This window comes from Neodiprion lecontei, chromosome 3 (genome assembly GCF_021901455.1).
Source record: "Neodiprion lecontei isolate iyNeoLeco1 chromosome 3, iyNeoLeco1.1, whole genome shotgun sequence".
In the NCBI taxonomy this organism is placed as follows: Eukaryota; Metazoa; Arthropoda; class Insecta; order Hymenoptera; family Diprionidae; genus Neodiprion; species Neodiprion lecontei.
This window is the reverse complement of record NC_060262.1, coordinates 41,580,428-41,596,238: the sequence shown is the minus strand read 5'-3', so window position 1 is coordinate 41,596,238 and position 15,811 is coordinate 41,580,428. Positions and strand designations below refer to the sequence as shown.

At 38.6% G+C, this 15,811-nt stretch overlaps 3 protein-coding genes and 1 long non-coding RNA gene across 9 annotated transcripts; 1 reads left to right on the top strand and 3 right to left on the bottom strand.

The window, feature by feature from the left end:
• Positions 1-408: 408 nt before the first annotated feature.
• Positions 409-5,694, bottom strand: LOC124293615 (juvenile hormone acid O-methyltransferase-like). Of its 3 annotated transcripts, XM_046735060.1 has the most exons (6): positions 5,444-5,694; positions 5,010-5,230; positions 4,762-4,933; positions 4,542-4,674; positions 3,491-3,638; positions 409-3,419 (listed from the first exon to the last, which is right to left on the bottom strand). In XM_046735060.1, the coding sequence occupies exons 2-6, from the start codon at positions 5,194-5,196 to the stop codon at positions 3,229-3,231; spliced, it is 831 nt and encodes a 276-aa protein (XP_046591016.1). In that variant the 5' UTR covers positions 5,197-5,230; positions 5,444-5,694; the 3' UTR covers positions 409-3,228. The 3 variants fall into 3 exon arrangements, with proteins under 3 accessions (XP_046591016.1, XP_046591015.1, XP_046591017.1); XM_046735059.1 differs by lacking the exon at positions 5,444-5,694 and having other exon boundaries at positions 5,010-5,310; XM_046735061.1 differs by lacking the exon at positions 5,444-5,694 and having other exon boundaries at positions 3,332-3,438; positions 5,010-5,350.
• Positions 5,695-6,182: 488 nt separating this feature from the next.
• Positions 6,183-11,493, bottom strand: LOC124293619 (juvenile hormone acid O-methyltransferase-like). 3 transcript variants are annotated; one of them, XR_006903494.1, is made up of 7 exons: positions 10,672-11,464; positions 10,204-10,447; positions 9,956-10,127; positions 9,736-9,868; positions 9,356-9,389; positions 9,073-9,220; positions 8,883-9,020 (listed from the first exon to the last, which is right to left on the bottom strand). XR_006903494.1 is itself a non-coding variant. In XM_046735072.1 (6 exons), the coding sequence occupies exons 2-6, from the start codon at positions 10,388-10,390 to the stop codon at positions 8,811-8,813; spliced, it is 831 nt and encodes a 276-aa protein (XP_046591028.1). In that variant the 5' UTR covers positions 10,391-10,447; positions 11,393-11,493; the 3' UTR covers positions 6,183-8,810. The 3 variants fall into 3 exon arrangements, 2 of the variants coding, with proteins under 2 accessions (XP_046591028.1, XP_046591027.1); XM_046735072.1 differs by lacking the exon at positions 9,356-9,389 and having other exon boundaries at positions 6,183-9,001; positions 11,393-11,493; XM_046735071.1 differs by lacking the exon at positions 9,356-9,389 and having other exon boundaries at positions 6,183-9,001; positions 10,204-10,494; positions 11,393-11,476.
• Positions 11,475-13,530, top strand: LOC124293623. The gene is made up of 3 exons (XR_006903495.1): positions 11,475-12,026; positions 12,198-12,465; positions 13,455-13,530. It is a non-coding gene; the product is annotated as an uncharacterized LOC124293623 (long non-coding RNA).
• Positions 13,101-15,772, bottom strand: LOC124293617 (juvenile hormone acid O-methyltransferase-like). Of its 2 annotated transcripts, XM_046735067.1 has the most exons (6): positions 15,173-15,772; positions 14,739-14,959; positions 14,491-14,662; positions 14,271-14,403; positions 13,837-13,984; positions 13,101-13,776 (listed from the first exon to the last, which is right to left on the bottom strand). In XM_046735067.1, exons 2-6 carry the CDS (start codon positions 14,923-14,925, stop codon positions 13,586-13,588), a joined length of 831 nt encoding a protein of 276 aa, XP_046591023.1. In that variant the 5' UTR covers positions 14,926-14,959; positions 15,173-15,772; the 3' UTR covers positions 13,101-13,585. The 2 variants fall into 2 exon arrangements, with proteins under 2 accessions (XP_046591023.1, XP_046591022.1); XM_046735066.1 differs by having other exon boundaries at positions 14,739-15,772.
• Positions 15,773-15,811: the final 39 nt, after the last annotated feature.

Here is a 15,811-nt window from a genome sequence, read left to right as displayed (position 1 = left end):
AACATCATGGTAATAATATATACATGCATATACACACACATACACACGTATACACGAATTAATGAATAACGATTAAAAGAATAATAATAAAATTATCAATGATACACAATATAACTGATAATGATGAAAATAATTATTAGCTCTAAGGATTATTTGTAAATTAATAATAAAGAGCGTACAAGTAAAGTAAGAAAGATTAAAACCTAGAACCATGATATAGCTATAATCGTATATGTAGCACGGCATTAGCAATATTATACACTGCAGTGTTTAATGCATACCTACTTGTATGATATTCATAAAAAGAGTTACGATCTAATTTTTGCACGTCATGTCGAACCGTGATATACAGCAGATATAATGAAATTCAGATTCATAATCCGAATGTATTTTTTTTCGTGCTATCAGCTTGTGACGAGAGGTTCTTTCAAAATATGTAACTTCCTTTTTCCCACATTGCAATTGAATCGAAAAGTTGACTTTTCAAACCTACCTTATGCCTTCTTCTTCTTTCAATTTGTCAGTATCGAACGATGTTTAATTTAGACACACCTGTGCTCCGAACTTCTTTTCGATACCTACATGAAAACACGTTCGTACTGTTGACAGCTTAAAATTAGATATGTAGCTGCGCCACACTGTGAACGTATACAGAGTGAATTCCCAACGATTGCATGGGTCCGTGTTGTGCAAAAATTTAATGGGCACGCGCTAGAAGTTGAGAGCAATTGTTTGTCAGGGCAAAATTTTGACCGTTCTGAATTGAGCACAACTGCCACTGACGGCTGTAAAAATTGTTGAGGTTAAAGACAGTTGGTAGCCCTGGAAAGCAGTTGTTCTCAACTTCTAGCGCATGCGCATTAAATTTTAGCACATTACGGACTTATGCAGTCGTTAGGAAGTCACTCTGTATATATGTAATAAATAGATTAACGATAAAGATTACAATATGTATGTATGTACACACACATGCATATTATACTACACTGTATCGTGAATAGTGAAAATTAGATGAAGTAATATAGTGTGTACGAGGTTTTCTGCTTCGTTTGTTCGTCATGAACCTAATGACACAAAAATATTATAATATACATACGAGGTTGACAGAAGAAGGTGTTTTTGAGAGAAGAAATACCAATGTTACAAATTGTCTGAATCTGCATGAATATCTTGCGACTTGGCTAATTATTATATTTTTAGAAAATTCTGATTCGGTCAAGTTGTTTAAATTTTTGATTATCGATTTTCGATACTCTGAAGTTCACAATTTTCTAAACTTGGTACTCATACGGTGTAAAAAATACTTTGATAAAAAATCAGTTCTACACATATATATTTTCAAGACGAATGCAGCTTGTGTCACGTAATTTGCTATATCGTCAAACGCTAACAATGATCAATTTGACAGAGGGATATTTCTACTTGATCGAATAAAAATTTTCTGTTTAATAATCAGACATCACGTGTCCTCTTTAACACTCATATACGCTTGCAAGTAAAGTTGCATGAAAAATTCCTAAATCTGGGAAGCTGATGATTTTTGCATGATTAGGAATTGCAATGTGAATGTGAATGATAATTGTGATTGGTATGCAATTGTTGCGTAATCGAGTTCCAGAGCAGGTGCTGCAAGATTTTGATAAGATTGTTAGTCGGCATTATAACGATCATAATCGAGCGAGCAAGATTTTTTTACTAAGTATCAATTGTTGAATAATTAAAATTATGGTCTACCCGGTACGGTTCATGTTAAACAACGGGGTTTGATAGCGCGAGACACGTACGATATATGAAAAGTAGCACGTAGTTTTTATATTCTTCCGAAACACGTTGTATCTGTAAACCGATTTATGGCCGAGAGAATTAAATGTATAACCACGTAATATTGTATAGCGTATAATACATGTAAGAGGTTCGGGAGTAGGTAAAAGTATTTCCGATATGTTGTTACCGATTTATTGTTAGAATACATGTGCGTACGTAATAAGCATAATATCATACGTATACCATATACATACATACATACATATATATATATATATATGTATTATATATTATATTATATACCCGCGCAAGTACATAAGTTATACGGTTACGATTGCGTTGCTTCCATTTTTGTAAATTTCGGCAAGCTGTTATACTCATAACCTTTCTATCCCGGAAATTGCGCACAAATTTTGTCTGCCGTTTGTCGCCAAATATCGTCAGTCCGATGACGCGAGGTGAGAGTTGAAAACGCGATCGGCGATAGACTTTTGCGTCTAACAGCGTGCCGGTATTGTCGGTGTTCGAAATATGTAATTAAAAATGTATGTCTATTGATTAATGTATGTACACCTACACTTGAGTGTGTTTTTTTAGATGCTAGATTATAGTGAAATTGTTATCTACTCTGTGAAAATGAATACCAACTACCACCGAGAAAACACACAAATGACACGCACACGCGCGATTGCGCGTCCTATTTCGTCACACGCACACGCGGAAAGAAAAGGCAGATGCGGAAGGATTTTTGAATAACGAATAGATAAGGTATTATAGGACGTTTACGTACCTATGCGTGATGAATGGCTGTATTAAATCGTGTAAAACCAAAGACAGCGTATGTAGTATATATATATATGTATATATATACACATATACATGGACACGCATATACATATAAACACACGTACGTATAATAAAATTTAATGTGATAGGATCACGCTCAGGGTGTTATTAATGTTTAGTTTTTTTAATACCCCCTTCGAATCGAAGGAGAGTCGACGGTTTAGCAACAGTAAGATAACAGTGCATTTTCTTTTTTCAAAAGTGCGAAAGCTCCTCGTTACAATCAAGGCAGTGATGGATAAAACGTACATTTTCTATTTTTCACCAAACTTATTGTTAGATCCCGTGTATGTTTTCATACTCCAAGTATACAAGCGATATAGCTTAAATTATATTTTCAATTTTCTAAGTGAAAGTAATCGTTTTTATCAATAACAATTATTTACTGCGCTTAGTTACTTATCTCGTTTTAATTTATGGATGAAGTTACTGTCGGGGCTTGTACAAAACTGAAAAACCGTCGCTCACTCAGTCTGCAGGTTCACGTCATACATTTTTTCCTCGATTCGATGAATTTGAAAAAAAAAGCGCAAGAAAACTGGATGATCGGATATTTGAATATATCAGAATACGAAGAATGATCAAGATACAGACATTCGTTGGTTATCTGGCTGTCTATTATTTGATCGAAGGTTTTTTCAAGTAAACTACAAACATGTGATGTCTGCAGAGTATGTTATAGCCACCATTGTTATCCTTGTTGAAGACAATCCCGTTCTTCGCCGCTTCTATGCCCAAATCTACTTCATACTCTCGCTGTAGTTGAGCCGGCATGCGGTGAATGAACGGGTTGATAGCTGCCATTACTCCTAAAAACGGATTAAAATCCTGACGAGACTGCTGTAATGATATAATCTATCGCGTAGACAATTATACTTACTGCCGAAATCATTCGGAGTGTCGTAAATGTTGCTTATTTCTCTGCGACTGCAGTGGCTGATCTCAAAGCCGACCTCTCGAAGCAATTTTTTCAGGTTCTCGCGTGGATGTTCGGCGTGCTGAAATACGGGAATGAACCTGTCCGCATCCTGTAATTGAATATGAATAAATCGGGAGTATTGTTTGGGCTACATCTTGCAAATGTGTTATCCTTACACTTCAGCGAGTCTCAGAATCCTTATAAGAGATTCGCACTTTTGTCACGATGCGAAATAAGTATTTACTGAATGTACGCGGCCGTCGCCAGATCGGCAATTCCTGAAGAGGGGAGCAGATTTCGGTACTCGAAACGTCGAGACGAAGACGGAAAGAGAAGCAGTGGGCATAGTACCGTCAGCTCCACGGGAGGGAGCAAAGACGGAGGAGTGGGGTTGGCCTCTCCCCAAATCGCAAATATTATTTTGCATTAAAAAATATTTGCTATCAAATTTCACACATTACAAACAACCTTTGATAAGCAAAATTATGAGATTATTTCTGAACTCGACAAATGTACTGCGACACACGCGTCGGATTGTGATAAACGATTTGTAAATGCAAAAATTACGTAAACGCTGATAGATACTAAAATGACATGGATTTTACCAGTTTAAAAACAAGGATAAACTTCCGTTTAGAACATACCTCCGATCAATGCGAAATTTGGTATACTTATGTATTTTGATGCGCTGATCAAGAATATCAAACTCAAAATACCCGCAAATTCGATTTTCAAGGTCAAATCAATTTTTTTTTTGTGTGTGTGTGTGTGTGTGTGTGTGTGTATGTGTGGGTTTGTTTAGATTTGGGTTTGGGTTTTTCCTTATATTTATTGCAATAAATGTGAAAAACATTTGAAAAATCGATTTTTTGTCGATTTGACTTTGAAAATCGAATTTGCGGGTGTTTTGAGTTTGATATTCTTGATCAGCGCATCAAAATACATAGGTATACCAAATTTCAGATCGATCGGAGGTATGTTCTAAACGGAAGTACACCCAAAAACAACATACCATCATGTAACGCTGGTATCGAGGGACAGTCGCCAGCACCCTGTACGCGTCCATGCAAAGATCATCGCTCAAAAATGTCAAGAAGCCCGAACCTCCAGGACGCAGCAGATCAAAGATGTTCTCGAAGGCTTGGCTGAAAGCAGGGACGATATCATGGTGTGACTCCGTAAGCCAGAGATAATGATCGAGCCATCCGAGGAGACGAGTGACGAGAACCTACCGCATGTCTTCGCACCAGTGTAAACAATAGAACGACGTAACGTGATCGAATTGTTCAACTAGATCTTCGGCCAGCGTCGGAGACTCGATGTCCAGTTGGAGAAAGGATAGCCGATCGTTGGCGCCGTATTTTTCCTTTGCGTAGTCCAACATGGCCTTGGAAATGTCCGAGCCTGAAGTCAGAGTCTAATCATTCGGTGGAATTAAGTCTTGGTAACACTGGTTATGAGGGTGCTGGTCGAAACTTACAGACAACGGTAGACTTCGGGTTAAGTTTTGGAAGGAGAAAATCGGTGACTACGTCACATGGACCGCTTCCGATGTCAAGGCACCGTCCTGACATTTGGCCAATTTCATTAGAACATTCTTCGATGAAGTCGCTGGTATCACGACGTGCCGTTTTGTTGATCTTAGAGTACAGGGCTGGTTTGAACATCGTTTTAATGGTTATCGCTTTCACGGGCAAGGTCCTACGGTTTATAAATACGCTGAAAATCTCCTCATCGTTCATCTTTGTTATACGTAGGAACGTATTTTTCCTTGGAATTGGTGTATTGTTGTAAGACATGCCTTATCGTTAGTAAATCGTATTGTACACTTCAGCATTCTGCGGAATATTTGAATGAGCTATCGTAGGACCTCCTCAACATTCAAGCACAGTTTGCACTAATGTAGTCACTTACCTTCTGGGAATATTGAGATATCCGCTCTAATTACAGTTCCTGTTCTTATGACTTCAGCGAATGCCGACCCAATAATAACTGATAGTAAGTTGTGCTAAAACTGCGTGGACCGTTCATTTTTTCTGGGATCAATGTAGATGGCTTCCGAGAATGGCGTAATCATCTCAAAGCTGATAACGTAACACGGATCTGATACGACGTCGACCGCGTAATTTGCTTAAGTTATTATGCTCGGATTCGTTTTACTAACTGCTGTTTCTACTGCTTTTGAACTGTGCCAAAACGGTCCAAGATTGATCTATGCCTCATAATACTCAGAATTGCATAAAATCATAGTTATAATTGCAGCTCTAATTCCAAGATATTAGATCATTTATGCAGATTTTCTGAACTGTGCGAGTTACGCTGGTATTCCGACTTCGTGAAAAGATCAACGCTGACATGTGCGTGTGGGGACAGTTGCATACATTACCAGGTGTAGACGTGCCGGATTTCACCCTTAATTGAAATCTGACAGGACTAGCATTTTTAAACATCTCCACGTAAATCGGGAATTTAAACATGAATGTAATATCGGTATCAGTTACTTAGTCAGTACGACAGTACTTCTTCGATATTTGACTATCGTTCCAAAGGTTCTAACGATGATGTGCTCAGAATAGGTTTACCCGATGGGTTCTGACTCGTATAGAATCTTAATGATTCACGGTTGTAGAAAGTATACATTCAATGAGAGATGGTGAGTTAAGAAATATATGATCATATATTATAATAAGTAGTACAAATTGTCGTGATCACAAGCTCAATTGTACGACCAGAAACGCAGTTCACGTTTACTCTAACATCTGGCATGGATTGACGTTGCAGCGTTGTGATGAATCTTAACAATGTAAAAAAGCTTTTGCTGTATCTCTTACTCCGGCAGATGGTTAAATTCCAGAATCTTTTTTTATAATTCCCAACGAAGAAACTAAAGTGTTGTCGGTAGGTATGAACTCTATCGTCTACCGATCCAAATGTAGAACATTGGATTTACCCGAATTTTCCAATCCAATGGTACACAGGGGTGGCAACGTATTTTATGCATGCTGATAGAATTGGATCGGTTTCAAAACGTGTAAATAGTGATACGTGGTCATAAACTGAATATATTTACTTCAAATACGGGTAGGAAATGATGTGGACAACCGGTAATGGATACTTGAGTGAAAATTGAAAAGGACAAAACAGAGGACTGCAAGAATGGCCAGAACGAGGTAGGGACACGGCAGTGTCAGGGCCTGATTGATTACTTGAGGTGCACTGCTCCTCGTATTCGTCGGGTAAGGTCAAAAAGGACCACAAAGTTTATTCAATCAATGATTAATTGGCTGGGCCAGCCGAAATGTCGTTAATTAACCCTTTGAGGGGCACATTTAAAAATAAAACCAATCACCAGAGTCCAAGTGGTCCAAAGGGTTTTCGGGGTCGCTGATTACGAATCTGAGATTAGATTTGCGAAATTCCAGATGGCGGACGAAATTTTTAAAAATCGACCGATTTATGCCAAATTTGATATACGGGGTTATTTGCGGCCGCTGATTACGAATCTGAGGTTAGATTTGCGAAATTCGAGATGGCGGATCTAAGATGGCGGACGAAAATTAAAAAATCAACCGATTTATGCCAAATTTGATATCCGGGGGTTTTTGGAATCGCTGATTACGAAGCAGACATCAGATTTGCATTATTCAAGATGGTGGATTCAAGGTAGTGACTATCATTTCCAAAGTCCTGAATATAAAATGAAACAAGGCGCTTATTCTCCCTTTCAGCGTGACCCAGGACTAACGACGTGGACATGGGATGAAATTAGTTACTTTTTTGTTTTTTCTTCGTGTTTTTAGATTATTTATGATTTCTCATTCTTCCACTCAAATGGAAAAAACGCAAAGAAAAGACAATGTTCGATGCGACAATAGTTCTAGTTATAAGTATTCAAGAGTTGATTTTTGATTGCGGGTTTGTATTCGCCATCTAATGCTGGAATATGGAATCATTCGCCATTTGCCTCGTGTAAAATTATATTACGTACTCAGCGCACCGTAAAACATGGATATGTCACATTTGATTATAAGGTTATTGGGTTTTGGGGTTATTCAAAATTATAAATTTTTCTTTTTTGCAAAGACTGGCGTGTCAAAAATTTGTAAAAAACATATATGTACATATAATAGTACTAAGAATAGAAAGTATTTATAAAAATTTACAGAGCTCTAGCTTTATACGTTTACCCACAGCCGATTTTTTCGGAAGAGATTGATTTTTTTAAATTGATTGTTTATAAGAATCAAAACAAAACAAGTCAGTTGATCCAATTTCTCATAATGAATACATTTAGGAACCTAAGAGTCTGAAAAACGCCTTAGTACAGGTAAAAGTCACGAAACATCGAAGAAATAATAATAAAAAAAAAATGAAATAGGTCGCCTCAAACCCCACAAAGGGTTAAATAAACTTGGTTGGCCTTTCTGACCTTACCCGAAGAACACATGAAGCGTTAAAAAGTAAAGCAAGTAACATCAGCAGATCTATGGGAAAGATTTTAATTCTACTCGAAGCATTCATAGACTCTCCGTTAAAGATGATACTGAGAAGCAATGGCAATTACGCTTAAATATTATGGTAAATCAGATCCATGGATAGGAATGATGTGCTGTACGAGGTCGCGGAAAAATCAGGAGAATCTTTTGGAGAAGTAACAAGTTGCTGAGAGACCCAAAATTTGTGCTTGTATTTCCAATTTTGAAGAAAATGATGTGCTAGATTTGATTGTTCGTCAAGTCATACTTTGAGTGTTAAGGTATTGGTGGTGTCGTGAAGCTATTGGTGGCTGTTGGATGGATTCTATATCATGGTAGATTCATTGTCAGGGCCCATATTGACGGTTTTGTTTTTTGGAAATCAATAGATAAAAATAATAGTAAAATTAATAATGATACATAATATAACTAATAATAATAAAAGTAATTATTAGCTCTGACGATTATTTGTAAAATGATAATAAGGAGCCTACAAGTACAGTAAGAAAAATCAAAACCTAGAACCATAATATAGCTAGCAAAAGTAAGACAACAGGGCGTTTTCTCTTTTCAAAAGTGCGAAAGCTCCTCGTTACAATCAAGGCAGTGATGGATAAAACGTACATTTTCTATTTTTCACCAAACTTATTGTTAGATCTCGTGTATGTTTTCATACTCCAACTACACGAGCGATATTGCTTAAATTATATTTTCAATTTTCTAAGTGAAAGTAATCGTTTTTATCAATAACAAAGAATACGAAGAAAGATCAAGATACAGACATTCGTTGGTTATCTGGCTGTCTATTAATTGATCGAAGGTTTTTTCAAGTAAACTACAAACATGTGATGTCTGCAGAGTACGTTGTAGCCACCATTGTTATCCTTGTTGAAGACAATCGCGTTCTTCGTCGCTTCTATGCCCAAATCTACTTCATACTCTCGCTGTAGTTGAGCCGGCATGCGGTGAATGAACGGGTTGATAGCTGCCATTACTCCTAAAAACGGATTAAAATCCTGACGAGACTGCTGTAATGATATAATCTATCGCGTAGACAATTATACTTACTGCCGAAATCATTCGGAGTGTCGTAAATGTTGCTTATTTCTCTGCGACTGCAGTGGCTGATCTCAAAGCCGACCTCTCGAAGCAATTTTTTCAGGTTCTCGCGTGGATGTTCGGCGTGCTGAAATACGGGAATGAACCTGTCCGCATCCTGTAATTGAATATGAATAAATCGGGAGTATTGTTTGGGCTACATCTTGCAAATGTGTTATCCTTACACTTCAGCGAGTCTCAGAATCCTTATAAGAGATTCGCACTTTTGTCACGATGCGAAATAAGTATTTACTGAATGTACGCGGCCGTCGCCAGATCGGCAATTCCTGAAGAGGGGAGCAGATTTCGGTACTCGAAACGTCGAGACGAAGACGGAAAGAGAAGCAGTGGGCATAGTACCGTCAGCTCCACGGGAGGGAGCAAAGACGGAGGAGTGGGGTTGGCCTCTCCCCAAATCGCAAATATTATTTTGCATTAAAAAATATTTGCTATCAAATTTCACACATTACAAACAACCTTTGATAAGCAAAATTATGAGATTATTTCTGAACTCGACAAATGTACTGCGACACACGCGTCGGATTGTGATAAACGATTTGTAAATGCAAAAATTACGTAAACGCTGATAGATACTAAAATGACATGGATTTTACCAGTTTAAAAACAACATACCGTCATGTAACGCTGGTATCGAGGCATAGCCGCCAGCACCTTGTACGCGTCCATGCAAGGAAAATCGCTTACAAAGGTCAAGAAGCCCGAACCTCCAGGACGCAGCAGTTCAAAGATGTTCTCGAAGGCTTGGCTGAAAGCAGGGACGATATCATGGTGTGACTCCGTAAGCCAGAGATAATGATCGAGCCATCCGAGGAGACGAGTGACGAGAACCTACCGCATGTCTTCGCACCAGTGTAAACAATAGAACGACGTAACGTGATCGAATTGTTCAACTAGATCTTCGGCCAGCGTCGGAGACTCGATGTCCAGTTGGAGAAAGGATAGCCGATCGTTGGCGCCGTATTTTTCCTTTGCGTAGTCCAACATGGGCTTGGAAATGTCCGAGCCTGAAGTCAGAGTATAATCATTCGGTGGAATTAGGTCTTGGTAACACTGGTTATGAGGGTGCTGGTCGAAACTTACAGACAACGGTAGACTTCGGGTTTAGTTTTGGAAGGAGAAAATCGGTGACTACGTCACATGGACCGCTTCCGATGTCAAGGCACCGTCCTGACATTTGGCCAATTTCATTAGAATATTCTTCGATGAAGTCCCTGGTATCACGACGCGCCTCATTGTTGATTTTAGAGTACAGGGCTGGTTTGAACATCGTTCTACTGTGAGACTTATTTCTCTTACTAGCAACGTTCTGCGATGTATAAAAATGCTGAAAAGTTTTTTTGTCTTCATCTCAATACGATGTGGCTACCTACACTGTTAAAATGTTTGCAAATTCACTACACATTTATGACACAAAAGTGTCGTTACCAAGCATTCTCATTAAGTATGCAATAAAATTTTGTAGGTTAGCTCAATTCGTTTGGAGAAACGCAAAAGCCTATTCTGAATTTACTAAATTATGTAGTATATTTATTATATTCGTAAATTTACCATTCACTTGCTATACGGTATTTGGAATTAACTGGACATACCACTGAATTTACGAGATAAGTGTACACAGATTACAGTCTTGTTAAAATAAATAATTTATTCTAGCGAAAGGAATTAATATGCATCTCTATTAATTTGATTCTGCAATTTCGAATTTCCCAAACCTGAATTTCAAAATCACCCCGAAGAATTTTAGTTTTACTTTATACTACGTCACACGTACTGTATTTAAAAAGTTTCTCAACTGTTTTTCTAAATTCCGGAATTTTCTTGTGAATCCGCACAAGTTCTGCGTATCTAAATTTTGTACAAAATACTTCACAGCATCAGGTTTCAGCAAAGCCCAAAGAATTACCATTTTAATTTTGTTTGGGTGGGGCATTCTAATGTTCACAATATTCACAGTCTAATCTTAAAAAATCAACGATACGATCGAATCTGGAAAATATCTCGTGGATTGTCGTGTATGGTGATTAGTCTGCCGATTTCCTGTATACCCCTTTTTTCACGCGTACGATTAGAGGACATATCGATTTGAAAACCGATAATATGATGGGTCTTCCTTAACCACTACTTGAGAAAGTTCACTGCGATACTGGCTGATTGCATAACGGATGCTGATAGGTGTGGTTGTGGCCAAATTCACTTCGTGGGTAAGACGAAGGAAAGATATTTAAAGAATCGTAAATCAACGTATTTATTAATTGACTAATTTTCTTACTCTTCGACGGTGAGCCGGCCGTGCAAGCAAACTATTAATGTAAGCTTATTAAAATTATGCGGACCCGTCACGGTACAATGTGCAACTGTGTACGCACTGCATTTCATTGCATCTGTCATTCTAGAAATCTGTGATATCGGACAGTTATAGATAAAAACAACCGACATTTATAACGATATCTGCTGATAATCTCCATCGACGTCAATCAAGGTTTCGAATTTTATAGTTCTAAATGAAGTCATACTGCAGTCCAGATGCAATTTCATCGCGTTGATTCAGACGTACAAAACATAATGCGTCGAGGGAAACACGAGTGGATACTTTTGGATCGATCAAAGCGTAATGTATGCTGGCAGAAAACGAAGTCACAACTTTCACGAATGTTCGCTAAATTGCCAATGCACAGTCAACAGTGTACAAGCTGACTGAATAAATTGACTTGTCATAAAAAAATATCCAGGAGGAACTTTTGAATTTCGAGAATCACCAGATTTTCCTTTTTACATCTTATTACATTCACTCTGGCGAGTTCAATACGATGTCCAATTTTTGTTTTGCCGTTATCTCGATCTTGACCACATCTTACATTCAGGTGAATAGTAACCGACTTGCCAACTTTCTCCGGATTCTGATCGTAAGTAAAATTTTTCATCTGTCGTGGCCAATATCTTTTCAGGTCGAAGTTTGGAAGAGCGGCGCAGATTGAGACCAATACCATAAAAATTTGATAACTAGTTCTAGATATCGTCGGATAAAAATATTTATTACATAGTTACATTATGTAACGTGGCATTTCTTGACACAGTTGAGTAGCGGTTCGGAAAGATGATTCGGCAGCGGCCTGATCAGCTCGTAATCAGTGGTCGGAGCAATCTTTCGAAAAGCAAAGGTCCCGGGGTCGTATCTTGGTGCATTCTAAGCTGTGAAATAATTTTTTCTGGATCCGCCGAAACGCATGTCGCAAACCACACGTACATATGTATACACATCATAATCTGAAAATGATTGGAGGCGATTCTCTCTAGACTTCGAAAACGTGGAGATCTACCGACAACACAACTTTAATTTTCGGGGTGATTACAACAACTTCCTTTTTTACCTTTGGGAACAAAGAAACGGGACGTCAAAATTACGTAGAGAATGATGGGATTATTTTTCATTGTATTTTTATCCAACACTGTCAGTAGGGAACGTTTTATCTCCTACGGGGCTCAAACTCGTAAGAAAATGATATCTGTAACGGAAAAAAAGAATGTCCTGGTCCAGCGAATTGTATAATATTCACATACACACGGCCAGAATTCTTGCTGTCGAAGCAAGAATTTTTACTGTAATAGCAAACATTGTGCCAAGTGAGCTTTTCAATTTAGCTAGCCTGTTAAACTTGAAAATTTCCAACCGCTGCGCTAAATTCTTCCCGGTGTCTTAATATCAACACTGAAACTTTCTGGTGCAGCGAATCATTTATTTCCGTCTACGCTTCACCAAATTTACGAGAATATATTAATTTCAAAATCATAAAGTTGGACAAATATTTGTCATATTTGTCGCTATCATTACTTTTGAAAATAATATTACGTTTAGTGGTTGTTTTGAGAAAAATCTCTTAAGCATATTAGTCGTCATACGTTTGAAACGGTGAAAGCGAAGTTTGTTCCAGATTTATATCTTGGAAATGCTGGTAGATGCATTCAGAAAGACAACGCTGTTACAGTGTGATATTTTAATAATTAAAAGAAACACATTATACATTTATAGTCAGGTTTATAACAAAGTTGAACCCAAGTACGAGTCAATCCGAATTCAACCGGTAATCACTTGAAGTCGTTTGAAATCACGGTAGAAGTTCTTCGTAACCACTGAATATCCTTGATATTAAAATCATCTGAAATCGCTTCAAACCGTTTCCGAAGTCGAGTAAAATTATTGAGAATCGTGTGAAATTTTGTAATCGCTTGTCACCTTATCTGCGGTTAGTGAATAGGTCCTTGAGAAAACGTTGTTGCTACAGTACGAGATCAGCTTTGCTGATCAACTTTTCAAGTCTTTATTTCATTTGCAGATTCACCATATAACGCACGTTCTTCTCAACGTATTGAATTAAAAAAAAGACGTGGTTAACAGGACACGTAAACAATTCAAAACACGAACGATGATTGATGTATCGACTTTCATTAATTATTTGGCTGTCTATCAGTGGACCAATGGCTTTTTCAAGTAAACTACAAAGGTATGGCGTCTGGACAGTATGCTATAATCGTCATTCCTATCCTTGTTGACGATGAATGTGTGCTTTCTTGTTTCTTTGTCCAGATCTATTCTGTACTCCCGCTGTAGATCAGACGGCATGCGGTGTATGAAGGGGTTCACGCATGCCATGAATTCTGAAAACGGTTCAAAATCAATGATATTGCTACGACAATAAGTCCAAACAAACAACTTACTGGCGAAAGCATCCGGGGTTTCGTAGATGTAAACTTTTTCTTTGCTACTGCAGTGACAGACCTCAAAGCCGACCTTTTCGAGCAGCATTTTCAGAGACTCGCGCGGACGTTTAGCGTGCTGAAATACTGGAATGAAACGGTCCGCATCCTGTAATTGAAGACGATTAATTGAATGAAGAATGTTGTTCGGCGTGGATATCGAAAGATCTGACAAGTCTTCCGTGGGCTTATGACAAGACAGGCTACACCTGTGAACCTGTTTTCCTCTGAATATGGAAATTTTCAGGATCTCCAGAGATGCACTACTGTTATCGTAATGCGGAATAAGTATTAACTGAGATCACAAATCACGCGTCTGAGGAAAATTTTTAGATAGTTTATAAGAATAAAAAAATGACGTGGATTTTGCAACGAGGTTGAAAGCAACGACATACCGTCATGTAACACTGGTATCGAGGGATAGCCGCCAGCACCTTGTACGCGTCCATGCAAGGATAACTGCTCACAAAGGTCAAGAAGCCCGAACCTCCAGGACGCAGCAGTTCAAAGATGTTCTCGAAGGCTTGGCTGAAAGCAGGGACGATATCATGGTGTGACTCCGTAAGCCAGAGATAATGATCGAGCCATCCGAGGAGACGAGTGACGAGAACCTACCGCATGTCTTTGCACCAGTGTAAACAATAGAACGACGTAACGTGATCGAATTGTTCAACTAGATCTTCGGCCAGCGTCGGAGACTCGATGTCCAGCTGGAGAAAGGATAGCCGATCGTTGGCGCCGTATTTTTCCTTTGCGTAGTCCAACATGGGCTTGGAAATGTCCGAGCCTGAAGTCAGAGTATAATCATTCGGTGGAAATAAGTCTTGGTAACACTGGTTATGAGGGTGCTGGTCGAAACTTACAGACAACGGTAGCCTTTGGATTCATTACTGGAAGGAGAGAATCGATGACTAGGTCGCAGGGTCCGCATCCGATATCAAGGCATCTTCCTGACATCTGACCAATTTCATTGGAATACTCCTGTATAAAGTCGCTACTCTCTCGACGCTGTAGTTCGTCGTGTGCAGAGTACTCGGCTGGGTTGAACATCGTTTTAATGGTTATCGCTTTCACCGGCAAGGTCCTACGGTTTATAAATACGCTGAAAATCTCCTCATCGTTCATCTTTGTTATACGTAGGAACGTATTTTTCCTTGGAATTGGTGTATTGTTGTAAGATATGCCTTATCGTTAGTAAATCGTATTATACACTTCAGCATTCTGCGGAATATTTGAATGAGCTATCGTAGGACCTCCTCAACATTCAAGCACAGTTTGCACTAATGTAGTCACTTACCTTCTGGGAATATTGAGATATCCGCTCTAATTACAGTTTCTGTTCTTATGACTTCAGCGAATGCCGACCCAATAATAACTGATAGTAAGTTGTGCTAAAACTGCGTGGACCGTTCGTTTTTTCGGGGATCAATGCAGATGGCTTTCGAGAATGGCGTAATTACCTCAAAGCTGATAACGTAACACGGATCTGATACGACGTCGACCGCGTAATTTGCTTAAGTTATTATGCTCGGATTCGTTTTACTAACTGCTGTTTCTACTGCTTTTGAACTGTGCCAAAACGGTCCAAGATTGAACTATGCCTCATAATACTCAGAATTGCATAAAATCATAGTTATAATTGCAGCTCTAATTCCAAGATATTAGATCATTTATGCAGGTTTTCTGAACTGTGCGAGTTACGCTGGTATTCCGACTTCGTGAAAAGATCAACGCTGACATGTGCGTGTGGGGACAGTTGCATACATTACCAGGTGTAGACGTGCCGGATTTCACCCTTAATTGAAATCTGACAGGACTAGCGTTTTTAAACATCTCCACGTAAATCGGGAATTTAAACATGAATGTAATATCGGTATCAGTTACTTAGTCAGTACGACAGTACTTCTTCGATATTTGACTATCGTTCCAAAGGTTC

Coding starts and splice junctions, on each gene's coding strand:
- LOC124293619 (XM_046735072.1), bottom strand. CDS start 10,390: ATGTTCAAACCAGCCCTGTACTCTAAAATCAACAATGAGGCGCGTCGT. Junction 9,221..9,735: donor GATACCAGCGTTACATGACG/GTATGTTGTTTT, acceptor ATTCAATTACAG/GATGCGGACAGGTTCATTCC. Junction 9,002..9,072: donor CACTCCGAATGATTTCGGCA/GTAAGTATAATT, acceptor ATCCGTTTTTAG/GAGTAATGGCAGCTATCAAC.
- LOC124293615 (XM_046735059.1), bottom strand. CDS start 5,271: ATGAACGATGAGGAGATTTTCAGCGTATTTATAAACCGTAGGACCTTG. Junction 4,934..5,009: donor CCCGAAGTCTACCGTTGTCT/GTAAGTTTCGAC, acceptor CTCTGACTTCAG/GCTCGGACATTTCCAAGGCC. Junction 3,639..4,541: donor GATACCAGCGTTACATGATG/GTATGTTGTTTT, acceptor ATTCAATTACAG/GATGCGGACAGGTTCATTCC.
- LOC124293617 (XM_046735066.1), bottom strand. CDS start 15,000: ATGAACGATGAGGAGATTTTCAGCGTATTTATAAACCGTAGGACCTTG. Junction 14,404..14,490: donor CACTGGTGCAAAGACATGCG/GTAGGTTCTCGT, acceptor CCCTGCTTTCAG/CCAAGCCTTCGAGAACATCT. Junction 13,777..13,836: donor AACCCCGGATGCTTTCGCCA/GTAAGTTGTTTG, acceptor AACCGTTTTCAG/AATTCATGGCATGCGTGAAC.